Source organism: Vanellus vanellus (genome assembly GCF_965231255.1).
Source record: "Vanellus vanellus genome assembly, chromosome: 16".
In the NCBI taxonomy this organism is placed as follows: domain Eukaryota; kingdom Metazoa; phylum Chordata; class Aves; order Charadriiformes; family Charadriidae; genus Vanellus; species Vanellus vanellus.
The window spans coordinates 14,492,959-14,509,608 of record NC_138921.1 but is presented as its reverse complement, the minus strand read 5'-3'; the positions used below and the strand labels follow the sequence as shown (position 1 = coordinate 14,509,608).

At 38.5% G+C, this 16,650-nt stretch overlaps 1 protein-coding gene across 3 annotated transcripts; it reads left to right on the top strand.

Annotated features, from left to right (window-relative positions):
- Positions 1 to 98: 98 nt before the first annotated feature.
- Positions 99 to 15,924, top strand: RSRC2 (arginine and serine rich coiled-coil 2). Of its 3 annotated transcripts, none has more exons than XM_082491891.1 (10): positions 99 to 224; positions 3,308 to 3,464; positions 3,768 to 3,811; positions 6,424 to 6,614; positions 7,598 to 7,741; positions 11,922 to 12,044; positions 12,145 to 12,224; positions 12,811 to 13,043; positions 14,638 to 14,727; positions 15,272 to 15,924. In XM_082491891.1, exons 1-10 carry the CDS (start codon positions 219 to 221, stop codon positions 15,449 to 15,451), a joined length of 1,248 nt encoding a protein of 415 aa, XP_082348017.1. In that variant the 5' UTR covers positions 99 to 218; the 3' UTR covers positions 15,452 to 15,924. The 3 variants fall into 3 exon arrangements, with proteins under 3 accessions (XP_082348017.1, XP_082348018.1, XP_082348019.1); XM_082491892.1 differs by lacking the exon at positions 99 to 224 and adding an exon at positions 4,707 to 4,784 and having other exon boundaries at positions 3,449 to 3,464; positions 6,402 to 6,614; XM_082491893.1 differs by lacking the exons at positions 99 to 224; positions 3,308 to 3,464; positions 3,768 to 3,811 and adding an exon at positions 4,287 to 4,784 and having other exon boundaries at positions 6,402 to 6,614.
- Positions 15,925 to 16,650: the final 726 nt, after the last annotated feature.

Here is a 16,650-nt window from a genome sequence, read left to right as displayed (position 1 = left end):
AGACGCCGCCTAATTTCCACCCGCCCCCAGAATGCACCGCGGCCCGCTCGCTCCCTGCCGCCTTCCCCCGCCCCGTGGTTACATCCGGGCGCCTGAAGGGAGAGCGAGAGCGAGGGCGGGGCGTGTCGCCTCGGTTCGCGAGCGCGGAGGTTGCTGAGGGAGGTTGAGCCCCTTGCGAGGTGTTATCGAAGGGGGAGCGACGTCCCGGGCGCTCGGTCATGGCGGTAAGCGGTGTTCGGTGCTGGGGTTTATGGCGGGAGACGAATTGGGAAAGGGGCCGCCGCGGGGTGTGAGAGAAGAGCGTGTGCGATGAGGAGGGCTGGGTCGGGAAGCCGTGTGCGCGGAGAGACAAAATGGCGCCCGCCGCTCCTTCGCTTGAAGGCGCCATGATGGGCCTCGGGGAGGGGGTGGCCGTTTTTCACCCATCACTTTTCTCCGGGTTTCCAGAAGTTTCTGTTTCATTTCTCTGGGCTTGGAGAGAAGTGAAGAGGTGTTGTGGCCGGGGCTCTATAATTTCCTGGTTAGGGAGAGAAGTATTATGTCTGTAGGAGCGGGCGTTTCTCAGAGGGACTGTGGGGCTGAGGTTCCCTGGGAGGGGAGGATAAAGGGGATCGATTTGGTGGCTGGGCTGTACTCAGTTTTTATTCACGTAGCTTTTCCTGTCCTGTTATTTTTTTTGTGTGTTTGGTCACAGGCCTGCTATTTTCAGCATCCTCTGGCACCCAGTGATTAATTATTTGTCCCATTCTCTTGTTTTTATTGCTTATATCGATAGGAAACGCCTTTGCTGTAGTTACCACTGTTCTTTATGTTCATACACGGCCTAAGAGTATAGCTTTATTCTTTTTTTAAAATTGTGTGGCCTGGTAACATAAAGGCATTTGTTTCTGTGGCCTGGTAACATGCAACGGTGTTTGTCTCATAATTGAGTTGAAGAACTGGTAAGAGTGGTTATCAAACCAATGCGGTTAAGTTTTTCTGAAAGTTACTAAGTAGTCTTGAGTAAAAAAAAAAAAAAACAAAACACCACCAAATAAACCAGACTTTAAAATGATAGAACTCTTCAAAGTTGATTCTAAGTACTTTGTGGTGTTTAAATCTGATATTTTAAGTTCCGGTCTTGGAAGTTTAACCAGTGGTGAAACACAACAAGAGGACCATAAACTTCTGGAAAAAATAAATCCTTTTTTTTTTTTTTTTATGGTGCTTTTTCTGCTAACCTCTGAAGAACAAGATTTTTTTGTGTGTGTGTGTAAAAGGACTTGAATTATGGACTTGTAGTTTTGCACCTAGATTACAGGCACTGTCGTTGTGGTTCCTCTAAAGTAGTAGGTGAGGGGCTTGTTCAGTGGATCCGTGAGCCTGTGGCCAAGTCCATATGTGTTTCTAAGAAGTGAGAATCGTCTTATTGAAGTCTGTCAGCCTTTCTTTGCTGTGTGCGTTTTTGTAGAGCTGAGAGATTTCTCTAAGGTGTAGTGCACAAGGGCCTTAATGAGCAGCAATGTGTATGAATAATGAAACTGGTAGCCTTGGAAAAATGTGGCAGTAGGCTCAATTTCAGTTGGGTACTATGTTTAAAAACTCAGTTAACTTACACTGTTAGCTGGTATTCTCCTTATCCTTTTCAAGTAACTGAAATGTAAATTCATGGAAATTTCAAAATTCCTTTGAAACAACTTCTAGCTGAGTCTTTTGGAAACCCTAGATGGAGCAAGGAGGGACTGAGTAGAAGGGGGGAAATAGATTAGCAGATGATTGATAGATGTGGAATACCAAGGATTGCAATGGCAAAGATCACAAATAGGGGAGTCAGTTCTTGCTCTTTCATGTTCTAAAGTTTTTGGGTTGGTGAGTGGAACAGTATTCAGAAGTGTCACTGAGACTACAGTTAAATCTCTGTGGCAGATGCAATCTGAAGCAGTTAGTGCTCTTGTCAATATGCTGGCATAGTCTGAACTAGATATCTGTATACCATGTGCACGGAGAAGTGAACACTGCTTTATTTCTCACTCTAAAAGGGATTTTGCTATAGATGTATCTTTGTAAGATGCAAATTAATAAAGAATTGGGCAGACTAAATAGTAGTAGCTGAAATATAAATCTAAAGATTTACCTGTAGCATGTTATGAAGAGGGTCTACCATTAATACACAGTGTATTCAGGACAGTCTGTAATATCTGTTGTGGTTTAAGAAAAACTAACTGCTTTGTTTTCAAAGTAAATAAATCAGCTTTTGAGAGGTTTTCACGTGTCTCAGTTTGCAGATAAAACTGCAGCTGGTAGAAAACCATGCAAGTTCGAGTTCTCTGCTATGCTAAATTATCTTCATGAATAGCATTTCTGGGCCAAATTATGTCCTTAGTGAGATCTGCAGCCACACAATGTTCAGAAGTTTTGATTATGACAGCCATTTACATGATCTGAACAAGAGAGGCCAATGAATCTGTAAAGGCATTAACAAAAGCACATTCACCTTTGTGTATGTTTTCCATGCTGTTCCTTTCATTGCATTGTACACTGCTTGTGCACATTTACTTCTCCCAGCACTGAATCACAAAGCAATCTTGACTGCTCTGGGCAAAGTATAAGTTTCTGGGTTTAGTCCTCTTAGGTCAAAGTTTAGAAGGGATGGAGGGAACATCTTGGGTTTTGTCATCTAAGAAAAATATGATACAGAAATTGTTGGGACAGGTGGATGTGACCTATATGTGCTCTCAGATAAATACACATTTTTGCGTAGAGATACTGTTTGAGGTTTTTTTCTTATTCAACAGTTAGCTGTCTAACACTAGTGCAATATACTTCATTCCATTTCTCTTCAAAGTTCATTCTGTACTTCAAAGTACTTTGAGGATTTTGTGCGATGCCTCTAATGCTTGAACTTGTGAGGTGACTTAAATCTGTTGGGACAGTATTGACCTTAAGTAGTCTTAGCCATGTAAATGTTAAAGGGTAATTCACCTACAAACACTATTTAGAGAAAACTATGGATTAGAGTTTAGTCTTACTGATATTCTGAAATGTGCATGGAAAAAGTAAAGTGCAGTCTAATGTACTGGGAGAGCAAAATGTTAGTATATGTTAGTTCTCTTTGTTAAAGTCTTAAAAGATCGATCTGTAGGCAATTACACAGTTCACGGCAACTCTGTCAAGTTATTACCTAACTAATAATGGGATGGCTACTCACAAGATTGTCTTTAAAGAAAACAATTTTAAGTGTGTCTTCAGAGGAAGTACTAAGTAAATAGTTTTTCTTGGGTTTCAGTCTTAAGTTTTTGGCTTTTAAACATTCTGTCTTCATGTGTAGGGTAGCGATACAGAACGAGATGGAGTAGCCCCAGAAAAGTCCTCTCCAGAGAGAGAGAAGAAAAAGGAACAATCAGATGCCTCTAATTCTCCCAGAACATCAAAGCATCATTATTCAAGATCACGCTCACGGTCAAGGGAAAGAAGACGGAAGTCAGGTATGGTCTTCATATAAGCAAAGTTGCTTAATAATGTTCTGGTGTATGCTTGTAGAACTGGAATATTTTTAAAGCTGTTTTGGAAAAAAATATACTGATTTGGCTCTAGTGACTTGTTAAAATTAGGGAAAAATATGAAGCTACTAATTTTGGGTTTGTGTCTTAAATATACTGAAACTTGTCAATTTTAATGATAGAAGTGCTAAGGAAAAAGGTCTTGTCAATAACTGAAAGGAATTAGAAAGATTATAGCCGGCTGATCTCTTCCACTTGGTAAATAACAATAAATGTTTTCTTCTCCAGATACTGAAGGAAGAAAACACAGAAGCCGGAGCAGAAGCAAAGAGGTAATTAACACTTTGTAGCGTTTAGGTAATTGTACAATACATCTAAAAAAGTATCTTGTAGTAATGCACATATGTGTAAATCTATATAAATGACTTTATGGTAAGTACAAGAAATTGGAAACTTTTAAGCTTAAAAATGGATATGGAGATCCTTTCATAGTGAAGCATGATTGCAGCCATCATGTTGACAAGGTAATAGTTTTATAGAAAAATGCTTTCAGAAACTAGTAACTTTTTTTTTTTTGTGGAAACAGCGAAAAGAAAGAATTCATGTGGAGAAGTAGAATGGTGTTCTTGATGACTTTCACAGAGCTTCCATTAACCAAAAGCCTTGGATGGCTTTATTCCTGGCTAATGTTCAGGACTTTCAATGATACATACCCATCTACTTAAGTATATTAAAAATAATTCCCCACCTGACTGAGCTCTGTTTATTGCATCCTTTAATTGTAAAGACTCTCATAGCTTGACAAACAAGCTGAGTCAGCTGGAAACATGACAGTAGCAGCGAAAATGTCAGAGAGCTGTCTCTTTTTTTAAAGTACATAAATATGTGTGTGTATATAAAGGGGAGTGAGAAGAGACAGCATCAGTAATACCTTGAAAATAACTGGCTTACACACCAGAGAAGAGATCAAACGAGCAAACCAGGAGCATCAAAACAGTCAAAGAAACTTAAGCCATGTGGGGCAATAACAGTCTGGGTCAGATGAGGGACTTCTTAACTTTTAACCTCTGGTCAGGAACAACTTCTTTCCCCGTTCCAATGGAAGCTCTGTTTAAAAAAGGAGGAAAAAAAAAAAAGAGGAAAAGAAAAATAATCTAGAGAGTTTTTGTGAAATTGAATATATTGTTTAGCTCACATGATAACATTTCTATAATAAATCATACTCAGCGTGCTAATGCGCGAAGAGACTGAACTGAAGACGCTGCAGACTCAGATAGCAAAATTATAAGCCTACTTCATGATAAGGTAACTATTAGTCATTCAAACTCATTTCCCTTAAAAATATCTTAAATCCGTTATGGGATATAATGGTGGTTTATTACTAAGTGTGTGCCTGGAAGACGTATTTTATGCAAGGACTTTTTTTTTTTTTTAACATTAAAGAGAAATTTTTATTGTTTTAAAATCATATCCAGTGTTTTGCCATGCTGTTGGATTTTATCTTACACAATTTATTTAGCAGTTACTAAGTTTCACAGAGCGAACAGATGAGGAATAATGTCCCACAGTAGATTTACTGTTCATTCATTTGTGAGATTAAGTTATTTGTCTGTAGACTAAATACTGAATGACAGTAATTCTTTTTAGTATGTATATCAGAACAACTACTTATGTGAATACATTCTTAAAAGTAATGTACAGGTAACATGTCAAACTTCAGATGGATTTTTATGTAATGACTGATTATTTGATGAGTTAAGAATAAAATACTGTAAAAGCAGGAAAAATATATGTAACACTATTGTATACTTGAAGAACTATAATCAAATGTATTTAGAAATGGATATATCTTAATAAGGAGTTAGAAAGGCTTGGATAAGTGAGTATAAGCTAATTATAACATTTTCTCTGGACTTGTTTCTTTTGAGAGAGAGTTATGATTATAGGAGAGGTTTTATAAGTAGTAAAGAGATTTAGGTAAGCCAAAAAAAACTGCTAGAGAATTGGGTTTTAGTCTAAAATGAATGTGTATCATGCTTAAATTGTGACTGGAAACAAAAGTTTTATTTAAACATTAGACTTCTGTGGGCTATGCTTTTGTGCTAGAAAGATTTCAAAATAAACTGGATATATTAAGAAAAGGTGTTGATGTCATGACTTAGTCTCTAAGGAAAACACTGGCAAAAATCAGGCCTGACCTTGCTAAGTATTTTTGGCATTGTGGCTATAAAAAGGAATCTTATTTTAAGAGGCACTGCAGGAAGAAATTGCGGTATAGTGGAGCAGCATATCTTTAATTTAAAACTACTGTGGGAGGTCTCAAGGTGATGGACATTAGTTTTAAATACTAAAAATGGGATGTCAGTCATGTATTTTATCACTTTGCTTTTTAAAAACTGTTGGAAGTTACTGGCTGAAGAGAGTTTTGCTCTGAAAATTAATAATCTAACGATGGATATAAAATTGTTTTAGTTCTAAAAGCAAAATAGTATACGTCTGCAACTATGTATGGATTTGAGTAACTTTCTACATGGTAGGCTTAGGCAAATACTATATATTCGCTACAAATGTGTGTATATATATGCATACTCGTAATTTGTCAGGTACTTAAAGATAGGTACTTATATGTTTGGAATGGAGACAGTAACTGAGAATGACATTTGTTTTTGTTACAATGCTGTGAACTCTTATATGGAAACACCGTAAGGATACCTTGATGCTTTAGAAAGTGGGAGGAGGGAAAAGGGGGGAAAAAATTATAGTGTGCATTTGCAGCTTTAGGTAGTTGGTGGCATTAGGTAAAATAGCCATCGCTCATGATTGAGTCACACTCCTAAGGTTACTAATGTTGCATCAAAACTTATCATTTCTTATCTTCTGATACCCATACTAACTCTCTTTGTTGCACTATTTTCCTGAAAGAACCAACTTCTTCTTAAAACAGGCAAGAAGACATGAATCCAAAGAGAAGTCCTCCAAGAAGCACAAATCTGAAGACCACAATGACAAAGAACATTCTTCTGACAAGGGAAGAGATAGCCTAAATTCATCTGAAAATGGTGAGGATAGACATAAACGCAAAGAGAGAAAATCATCAAGAGGGAGGAGTCATTCAAGATCCAGGTCTCGTGAAAGGTAGGTTGTTTTACATGATTATTCTTTAAGTGCATTTGCAAAACCGGTGTTTGGAATTTGTGTAGACTGCTGAAGTATGGCTGAATTATATTACTGACCTAGTTTAACTATAAAGCATCAATATATATGGTATGTTTCAGTTTTCATTGGGTAGTGCATTTGCTGCAACATTTTTTTTTTTTTTCTTCAGATTGGTTCTGAGTAAAAGTACATAATAATTCGAAAGCTTTAGGTGATCTGTCTCATGTTTATGAATACTATACAGAGTATAGAAAACGTACAGTGTATTAAATGTTCCCTGTTGTCAGTGACAGGAAAGAAAATACACTGTAGCATTGTGATGGCTTTTTACCTCCTAAATCAAGAACTTAACCCAGAGACAATGCTGTCTAAGCCTTTTTGCATGGTAGGTCACCTAGCACACTCTTAGGGTAGGAGAATTGCTTGGGACAAACAGGTTGCTGTCAGCAGAACTTTTCTGCTCATAGCTGAAGGATCTGTAGCAAACATGATAGCAAGGAACAAACTTCAGCTAATACGCTGAGGGACTGCGTGTGACTCATGAGCTGAAATTTGGGCATCTCTTCCCTGAGGTATTGGGATACTGTGGGGAGGAGGAGAATTTTGTTATCTTGAATTTAAGAATCCTGCATCTGATTAGTTTGGCTATGTATTTGTTTTGAGATATACACTTTAATGAATGACTAAAAATAGCTGTATTGATGAGTATGATTGATTATGTAAACTCTGTGTAACTCACTTGTCTGTTGTGGCCGGTGGTAGTGTTTGGTTCCTTTCCCATTTCATCTCCTAGTCTTACAACTTTAAACTGTTCCAGGCGTGAACTCTTCCTTGTGTAGTATGCAGTCTCCCCCCCCGCCTGATGCATTTTGCCCTGTGGTGATGAACCTGTATGTAAGTCCTTAAGTAGAAGCTGAATTAAACGTGAGAATATATGTAAGAATTTGGGACATGTGTTTCAGACGTCATCGTAGTAGAAGTCGTGATAGGAAAAAATCCCGATCTCGCAGCAGAGAGAGAAAACGACGTATAAGATCTCGTTCTAGATCAAGATCTAGACACAGACATAGAAGTAGAAGTAAAAGCAGAAGTAGGAGTAGAAGCAGGTAAGTTTAACTTCCATATATGCTTAATAGTGATGTTCTGGTTGAACGGTCTGTGGTGGGATGATATATAGAAGAATGATGGGTTTGCCAGCTAATGTCTATTTGGCGTAACTAAACCTGTTTGGCTTTTTCTCAGTTGTATTGATAGAGTGAGCTAGGGACTGAATAGTTTGTATACGCTTAAAAATCATTTGTCCCAGACAGCTGAAATGTCTCAGATTCTTGGCTCTTCATAGCGTGATTTCATGTTAGCAATTAGAAATGCTTAACTAGTTATTTTGTGGGTATCTTATAAAAACACCATTTTAGAACTTTTGACTGATAAAGTAGAAGGAAAGTAAATAAATTGAGTAGTAATGTTTATTGCAGTTAAAGTTCTTTGTGGTTTCTTGTACCACAACTGAATTTACTACTTTAAATAGGGTATTTAAATGGGGAAAAACTGAAGAAGATACAGCTAACCCTTTCATGTGTTTGATGCCAGAGTAGTGGGGTTGGCAAATCACTACTTTAAAAATACTATTGTATTTATCTGTTTGTGTATATACCATAAAAGGGAAGTTTAACTGGAAATAACTGGCTGTCAGATCAGAAGCTAATCCTGATCAGCTCCACAGACTTTATTTAAAAATGTCTTTGTCTGTGAACTAGCACAGTTAGTGTAGTGCTAAGGTGAATTTTGAGTCAGATGGGCTATTTCTGCTCTGAATGTGTTCTTCTGTGTTAGTGATTACCAGCTCCTTTTTGTCAAGTTCAACATGAGACTGTTTATCATGCTTATTTTTCTACCTATCTTGGGTGCTTCCATTTCTTCCTTAAACCTAAATTCTAGAAGCACAGAGTGAAACACTAGACATACTGGCTTATTCTGCATCTGTTTGACAGAGTTGAGATCTGTGCCTTACCTGGAATATGCTAGAGTTAAGGTTTTCATCACTGTATAGAAGTCAATGTTTTCCAATACTGATGAATCATTCAGTATTTTGATGTAGAGTTCTGAGACTCTATGTGTCACCTTTGCGTTCTTAAAGCCCTGTAGGATTTTCAGAATGACTATGCTGAAATATGACTTAATAACTACTACGGTTGTGTGTTTTTTTCCCTCTGATTTGTTTAAAGTAAAACGAGTAGTTTGAATGCAAATTAGCGTCCCTTCAGAGCTCCCAAGAAAGTGTTGCCAGTGTTCTAGTTCACTTAGTAGTATTTTCACTAGAGTATTTTAAATTGCGTATTTAAAGGGTATAGAAGTTGGTTATGACTACTCAACATTACGGTGGATCATTGGAGAATTAAGAATCTAGCACACGGGTGTAATGCTACAACATCACTTGTGAAACTGTTAAGAAGACTTATCTTTCTGAAGAACTAGTTGAATTACGTGGTTTGTGTCATATTTTATTTTGGCATGCACTTTCTACCAAACTTTCAGCTGGGGTGAGTAGAGCTGGGTCTTCAATTGGTATACATGTTACTTGCATTTAATGGTATTTAAGCCACATTCAGCATGATGTGTAAGGCTTCAGTTCCCCATTATTTCCAGTTATAGATGATGTACACTTACTGTTTTTAAAAGTTCCTTTGAACTTTTTGTGTTTAATGGCTGTGTGAAAACTTCACATCCTGGAATAGATTTCTGCTTCTGCAGTGAAACTCGAATTACCTGAAACAAAACAGGAAATGTGGGAAGAAAATGTAGGGGATAGTCATAACTTAGGAATTTCTTCAACTGGAAACGTGCCTTGTTGGATAGTGATAGATGTACTGCAAGACTCCATTTCTTTTAAGTACTGTTTATATCTTGCAAATCCTACAGAAGGAAAATAAGTGAGGCATAAATCTTTTTTAACAGTAGCTAGAACACTTAATCAAGCTCCAGGCTTGGGTGAAGCCTTTGGAAAGAGAATTGTGTGACAATGTCAGCCTCAAGGAAAACTCTTCACAAGCCATATAAACATGATGTGGAAGCCTACCCTGTTAAAATTCAACTGTGAAATGAATTCCCTCATTCATGAAATGCAATATTTGTTGTGTTACTGTTAACAGGCTATGACAGAAGCATTTGTAAATAGTAGAGCTTGACCTTCTATTTATGGTTCTTTGCATAACCTCAAGCTCACGTTTTCAAGTGATCTGTCCTCACTAGCATTTAAACTAATCTGTTTGTTCTGTGAGAATATAGACCCTCCTGGCAGTTCTTCTGTGGCATTGCTCTGATTAAATGCTAGATGGAAAACATGACACCATCTGCTTGTTTCAAGTGGAAATACTTGAATACAAAAGCTCAGATATTTATTTCCTTGATGTTTACCAGTGCAATAAAGCAACAGACCAAAGACAAGACCAAACTACAATAGTCAGCACGGGAAAAATGAAGGTATCTTTGAAACATGCATTACATCTTATCTCAGGAATGCAGATCTGTCACTTCCGAGTGCCTGAATCTGCATCTTGTCATCTTCTATGAAAAGATAAGTCTCGCCTCCTTTGTATTCTACCAGATTTGTCATGTAAACAAGGATCTGCTTTTGTAACTTCAGTCTGTGTTTCATGATGTTTGTAGATGCTGCCCAAGTTGCAAACAGAAGAAACAGGATATCTGAATGCCATTAAAGTGGCTGTTTTCAAGTTAGCTATTGTCTCAAATGGTTGGTAATAATGTTTAAGTATAAAATTGCAGAAACATCTTTGTGCATTTCAACGTACTGTTTATGGCAAATCTGGGGAAAATGTGAGTGGTATCTCCTGCAATTTAAGCTTTGTTGGACACTTCCAGTATCTGTGACTTCTTTGTTTAAAACAGCAGTGTCATAGGCTGAAATATGGATGCACCCTTACCTCTTGTAAGGTAGATATTAATGATCCTGGCAAGCAGAAATACTGCTAATAGTACTTTATATGTGTATTTTGAGTGGCTGTTGCTTAGATGGAAGTAGATGTATATGTCCTAATAGCAAGTTCTACTTGGGGGGGAGGTGGGGAGAGGGTTACTAAAGAAGTATTGAACTGAATATTTTGGTATTTTGCTTAAAACAATATTTTAACTGGGTTCTTTTCAAATTGTCAGGTTCCAGATAATGCATGCTTTGTAGTTCTATGCACAGTGCTGTCCTTCTCAAAAGCAAACCAGAGGCAGATCACACCTGTTTAAACCAGCTCTCCTGTTTAGCTTGATAGCCTCCCACAAACAGTTGTCCAAGGCACATTTGGTGACGAGTATACAGAAGGGAGATAAATAGTAATTTTCCTGAGTACTATGCCAGTTTTTAAGTAGGGCCTTTTCAAAATGTTAATTTTTAAGATAATTACAGTGATGTGAGGTCTTTTATGGTTTTAAAGCGTTCTTGCAGCTTGATCCATTTTACAGTTCTCTCGCAATTGACTTTACCGAAAGTTACACAGTGTTTTTTCTTGTCAGCTTTTAGAATGAAAATCCCTAGATCTCCAGGTCTGTTTGTTCTGGACACTAAGAGGGTAAATGAATACCCAGAATTACACATTCTGTTAACATCTTGCAGTTGGAAATCTTCAGTTTTAGCTCTGTCTTGTTACAAAGTGTAAGCCGTCACAGGCAGGACGCAGGAACAACCACAAAAACCACACGTGAAATGCAAAGAGTAAATTTAATCTTGCTGCCTTGCAAACTGAGGGATCTCTGAAGCAGCACCTGGGCAGAGGCACGCAGGCAGGAACGCAGGCACCAGGAAGCTCAGTCCTTGCTAGAGAGTGTTACCAAACCTGCTGTTTTCGCCTGTGTATTGAGGATTCAAGCAGGTGTAGTTTAGGACTGTGCTTTGATCTTTCCCACGGCAGGGCAGGAATCTCAAGCAGGTTGGCTAAGGTACCTCCGAGTCTATCACAGGCCTGTGTTATCTAAATGCAGATGTTGTACTTGTCAAGTGCGCAAGACTAGGCAATGATGAGTATGCTAGATGTGTTTTTCTGCACCTCAGCTGCAAGTTACTTGAGCATGTTTACAGTCCTCCTCGCCAATCTTCTGTTAATTTCCCACACGAGGCAAGTGCAACTGTTGCACTGTTCTAGTATAATCTCTGTGAAAGCTGTTCTTGAGAGCTCTACAGTCATTAAGCACTTTTTCAGATTTGTGATTTAATTCTCTATGAAATGTTAAGGTATACATGTACCTTCATTGTTTTAGCAACTCTGTTAAATTTGCTTACAGAGAGCGAAAGAAAAGAATTGAAAAGCCCCGAAGGTTCAGCAGGAGTCATAGTCGGAGTCCAAGTCCACCCCCTTTTCGGGGACGAAATACAGCTATGGATGCACAGGAAGCATTAGCCAGAAGGTCAGAAATTGCTATGATTTTAGTGATACGTGACACAAATGAGTTGCTGCTGTTGATTTTGCACGTCTAAGTATTTTTATTCTCACATACTTCCTTCTAGACTGGAAAGAGCAAAGAAACTGCAAGAACAGAGAGAGAAAGAAATGGTTGAAAAACAGAAGCAACAGGAAATGGCTGCAGGTAGTCCATGTATATTATATTAATTCCTAAACAACAGTGTGAGTGTAGTGTAGTTTTTATGTGCTTAGTGTTACAGTCCTGTCCAACAGATGTGCAGGTTGTCTTTCTTTGTATAATTAACTTGGTTCATCTATAAGAACCACAACTAGAACTTGGAAACATTTGAAAAATCAAAACAAAAATAACAAACATAAAACCTCAACAAAAAAACTTTGGGATTTGTTACCACTTAGTATACAAAAACAAGTTGTATGTTAAGCTGGTAGATGACTTTCTGATGGTCATTGGATCATTCCTTTATGCATCATTAAGCAAGAGTTGGAAAGCTATTACCTGCTTTAGGGGTATTTAGAAGCATGAGGTACAGTAGTTTCACTTTTACTTCTGGTTTACTGGAAGTATTAGAGACTTGTTTCTTAATTTACAAATAACATATTTTATCATGCATTTGTTATTCAGGCATTTTCAACTTATTTCTGATGAAGAGAGGTGTTTGGGGGTTTTGTTTTGTTTTTTATTTTGGGTGTTGTTTTTCCCCAACAATTCTGAACTTACTGTTTGATAGTAAGTTACCTTTCTTCCTCAGCGGCTGCAGCCACTGGAGGCTCCGTTATTAACGTTGCTGCTCTTCTGGCATCGGGAACACAAGTAACTCCCCAAATAGCAATGGCAGCTCAAATGGCAGCACTACAAGCAAAAGCACTAGCAGAGACTGGCATAGCTGTACCTAGCTATTATAACCCGGCAGCGGTGAATCCAATGAAATTTGCTGAGCAAGAGAAAAAGCGGAAGATGCTTTGGCAAGGCAAAAAGGAAGGGGTAATGTTGTCCTTTTTCACTTCCATAAAACTTGTTTGGAAACATCCTGCACTCAGACAGCTTAAGGATGCTTATTAGCATTATTTCCAGCAAAATTACTCAGCCCACTAGGCAAATGTTTGTGATGCAAGCCTTAGGAAAACCCCTAATGTCCTAAAACTTCGGAGGTATAATTGGATGTTAATTTTACTTTTGTCAGTTTGCTTACAATGTGCAATTAAGTATCAAATGCAGATGGTCTCTTTGAACTGGAAAGCAATGGCTAAGCTATAGAAACTAATTCACCACTCCTGTCTGTGACTAGAGATTTTTCATTTGATTGTTGTATCCTGTCCAATTCCAGACTTCTTTTTGAAGTCTGCAGTCCTTGCTAGTAACTTTTCAGGAGTAATGCATTACTAACACTAACAAAAGTTATAAATACAAATAAGCCTTCAAACTTTTATGCTGTATCAAGTAAATGTTGCAATTAGTGAAGTATAGGCCAGCAAATGAAAAAAGGCTCCTTGGCAGTTGCTTTTTCAGAAAGTCTCTGGATTTGAGGGCAGATTTTGCCTGCTGATAGTATGGAAAAATTGGCGCTTTAATATTTGTATTTTTGTCTTTTGACACTATGCTACTGTGGAAGTGTTTGTTAACAGTAAATTAATTGTCATCATGTGTCTGTTACGTAACAAGCTCACATAACTTTTCACGGACTGGTTCATAAGATGTGAAAAACTGAAGCTGGTTCATGTGGCATTGATGGGAAGCAAAAGGGAAGAAAGAAGAAATGTGACTGCTGTCTAAGCAATTCTTCCTGAATTGTGCTGTATATTGCTTAATCGTAATAAGCAAATCCATTTTTACATAATTCACTTTAAGGAAGCATTCTGGCAAGGCTTCCAGACTTTATGGAAATGAGTAAGGAAAAGAATATACCTCCGTTTTGAAACCTACGGTTAAATAAACTTCCCTCCCAAAGAGTTTCTGTGAGGATGCTGTAGGAATGTCAAATGTGACTTGGGAACTGTGTGAGCTGGCACAGGCAGGACGCAGGAACAACCACAAAAACCACACGTGAAATGCAAAGAGTAAATTTAATCTTGCTGCCTTGCAAACTGAGGGATCTCTGAAGCAGCACCTGGGCAGAGGAACGCAGGCACCAGGAAGCTCAGTCCTTGCTAGAGAGTGTTACCAAACCTGCTGTTTTCGCCTGTGTATTGAGGATTCAATCAGGTGTAGTTTAGGACTGTGCTTTGATCTTTCCCACGGCAGGGCAGGAATCTCAAGCAGGTTGGCTAAGGTACCTCCGAGTCTATCACAGGCCTGTGTTATCTAAATGCAGATGTTGTACTTGTCAAGCGCGCAAGACTAGGCAATGATGAGTATGCTAGATGTGTTTTTCTGCACCTCAGCTGCAAGTTACTTGAGCATGTTTACAGTCCTCCTCGCCAATCTTCTGTTATTTTCCCATAGAAGCCTTTTACTTCCAACTTTGCTAGTGCTACACAATTGGCTCATTGTTAGTTTTGCTTTATCGCTTGCTACTGTATTGTGATATTAACGGAAACTTGCGTAAAAAGGTGATACATATTTTTTTTATCTTGTACAGGATAAATCACAGTCTGCAGAAATATGGGAAAAATTAAATTTTGGAAACAAGGACCAAAATGTCAAATTCAGAAAGCTGATGGGCATTAAGGTAAAGAGTTCTGAATGTGTAATTAAGTTGTGTATTACTTGTAGGATAGTGGTTTCTTTTTTCATTTTAAAGTGTACCTTAGCCAGTAAAGATGTTCAGTTAATCTGATCCTACCTGATCTAGTTTAGAACTTTGAAGTATTCCTTATTAAAGCTTGTAAGCAGCATCTAGATCTGAATTAAATTCAAATTTTAGAATTTCATTCTGTTTCTGGCTAACAAGGCAACTGTTACAATCTGTAACAACAGTGGTAGCTGCAACCAATATTCATAACCTGATGAACAGTATTACTTTGTATAAATAAAGTAATTGGAGAAGTTCACTTGAATGAGTTCAAAAAAGGAACTGGATGAAGGCCTCTACGTGTTTCGTGACAGTGAGAGGAAAGCTGCCTTGGAATATTCCTGCGATAAGACCAAATGCTTGAATTCTTACTGGCTTTTGAAAACAACAAAGCAAAATTGTTGTGCTTAGGACAGCTGTAGTATATGAAAACACCAGTCCCTCCACAGCTAATGTTTGTTTTCTTCTGTCTGGTTCCCAGAGTGAGGATGAAGCTGGATGTAGTTCCGTTGACGAAGAGAGTTACAAAACGCTGAAACAACAGGAAGAGGTTTTCAGAAATTTAGATGCACAGTATGAAATGGCAAGATCACAGACTCATACGCAAAGAGGAATGGGTTTGGGGTTTACATCTTCGATGCGAGGAATGGATGCAGTTTGAAGAAAAAAAAAAAAAAGTCAGTTTTAAAGTTTGGGACTATGGGAAGGTTCTTGTTCAAATGTTGGGTCCTTGTTCACCAAAAAGCTAGAGCATTCTAGCTTGCATGGGTGTTGCATTGACTTTAATTTATTGAAAAATACAATTTTTTTTGTAAATATCAGATCAGTGATACTGGTGTTAGTGTTGTAATCAGGTTATACCCACTTCCATTAAACTTGACAGAACTATAGAAGGACAGTATTTTTTAGTTAAAAGTTCTACTTTTCAAACCAAGCAGCAGATGGGATAAACTCATACATGGATATTTCGTGTCCACTGTCTTGTGTACTTTTGTACTTTAACCTTGTACAGTTATTTTCAATTCTTGAAACATGAAAGAAACATTGTGTAGATGTTATTTAGCGGTCTGGGCCAATAGGCACATAATCCAGTGCAAAAAAAACTGGTTAATAATAAAGACATTTTTTCTCTAAGGTCTTATTTTATGTTAATTAAGTTGTCTTTTGGGCCAAACTCTAAGGAAACTAGTTAAGAGATGTCAGGGAAACTCAAAGTCAGAAATAGATGCGATGCTTTGCTTATTTTGGAGTAGGATTTTCCTAAAATCAGATTTGCACTATGGAGCACAACTTGTCATGAATGCTGAACTTTGTTTTTTGTTTTGGTTTGGTTTTTTTCAGTTTGATACTCAAGTTTTAGTAGAGAGCGAGGGATAACCATGAGAAAGTTAGGATGTTGGAGCCCCTTGCTAATATTTCAGTATTTAAAAGCACTGAAAAGTGTCCTAAGTTTTTGTAGTAGATTATACGAGCTTGTTTTAGGGCAGTGCCTACATCTGAGCATGTTAAATGCAGGAGTCAGCGCCTTGCCGGGAGCCAGACTCCTTTCCAGGGCAGGATGCAGTTTGGATGGGGCATCTTTTTCAGAAGAAGAAGAAAAAAACCGAACAAAAACAACAACAAAAAAAGGAGCAATGCAGCAAATGGCTCCGGGAGGCGGCCGTGGGCCTGCCGTGTCGGGGACGCTGCAGCTCCCGGCCTGCCCCGCGCCGCCGGAAGGCGCCGCGCCCGGCCGCAGAACGCGGACTACATCTCCCAGCACGCATAGCGCGCCGGGCCGGGTGCCGCCATAGTGGGCAGCCGCAGTGGCATGCTGGGAGTTGTGGTCCTCCGGCTCCGCCGCGAGGCGAGGGCCCGCCC

What these genes read in the sequence shown, in the direction of transcription:
- RSRC2 (XM_082491891.1), top strand. An exon ending in GGAAAGAAGACGGAAGTCAG is followed by an intron (nt 3,465 to 3,767) that starts GTATGGTCTTCA and finishes TTTCTTCTCCAG; the next exon opens with ATACTGAAGGAAGAAAACAC. An exon ending in CAGGAAGCATTAGCCAGAAG is followed by an intron (nt 12,045 to 12,144) that starts GTCAGAAATTGC and finishes ACTTCCTTCTAG; the next exon opens with ACTGGAAAGAGCAAAGAAAC.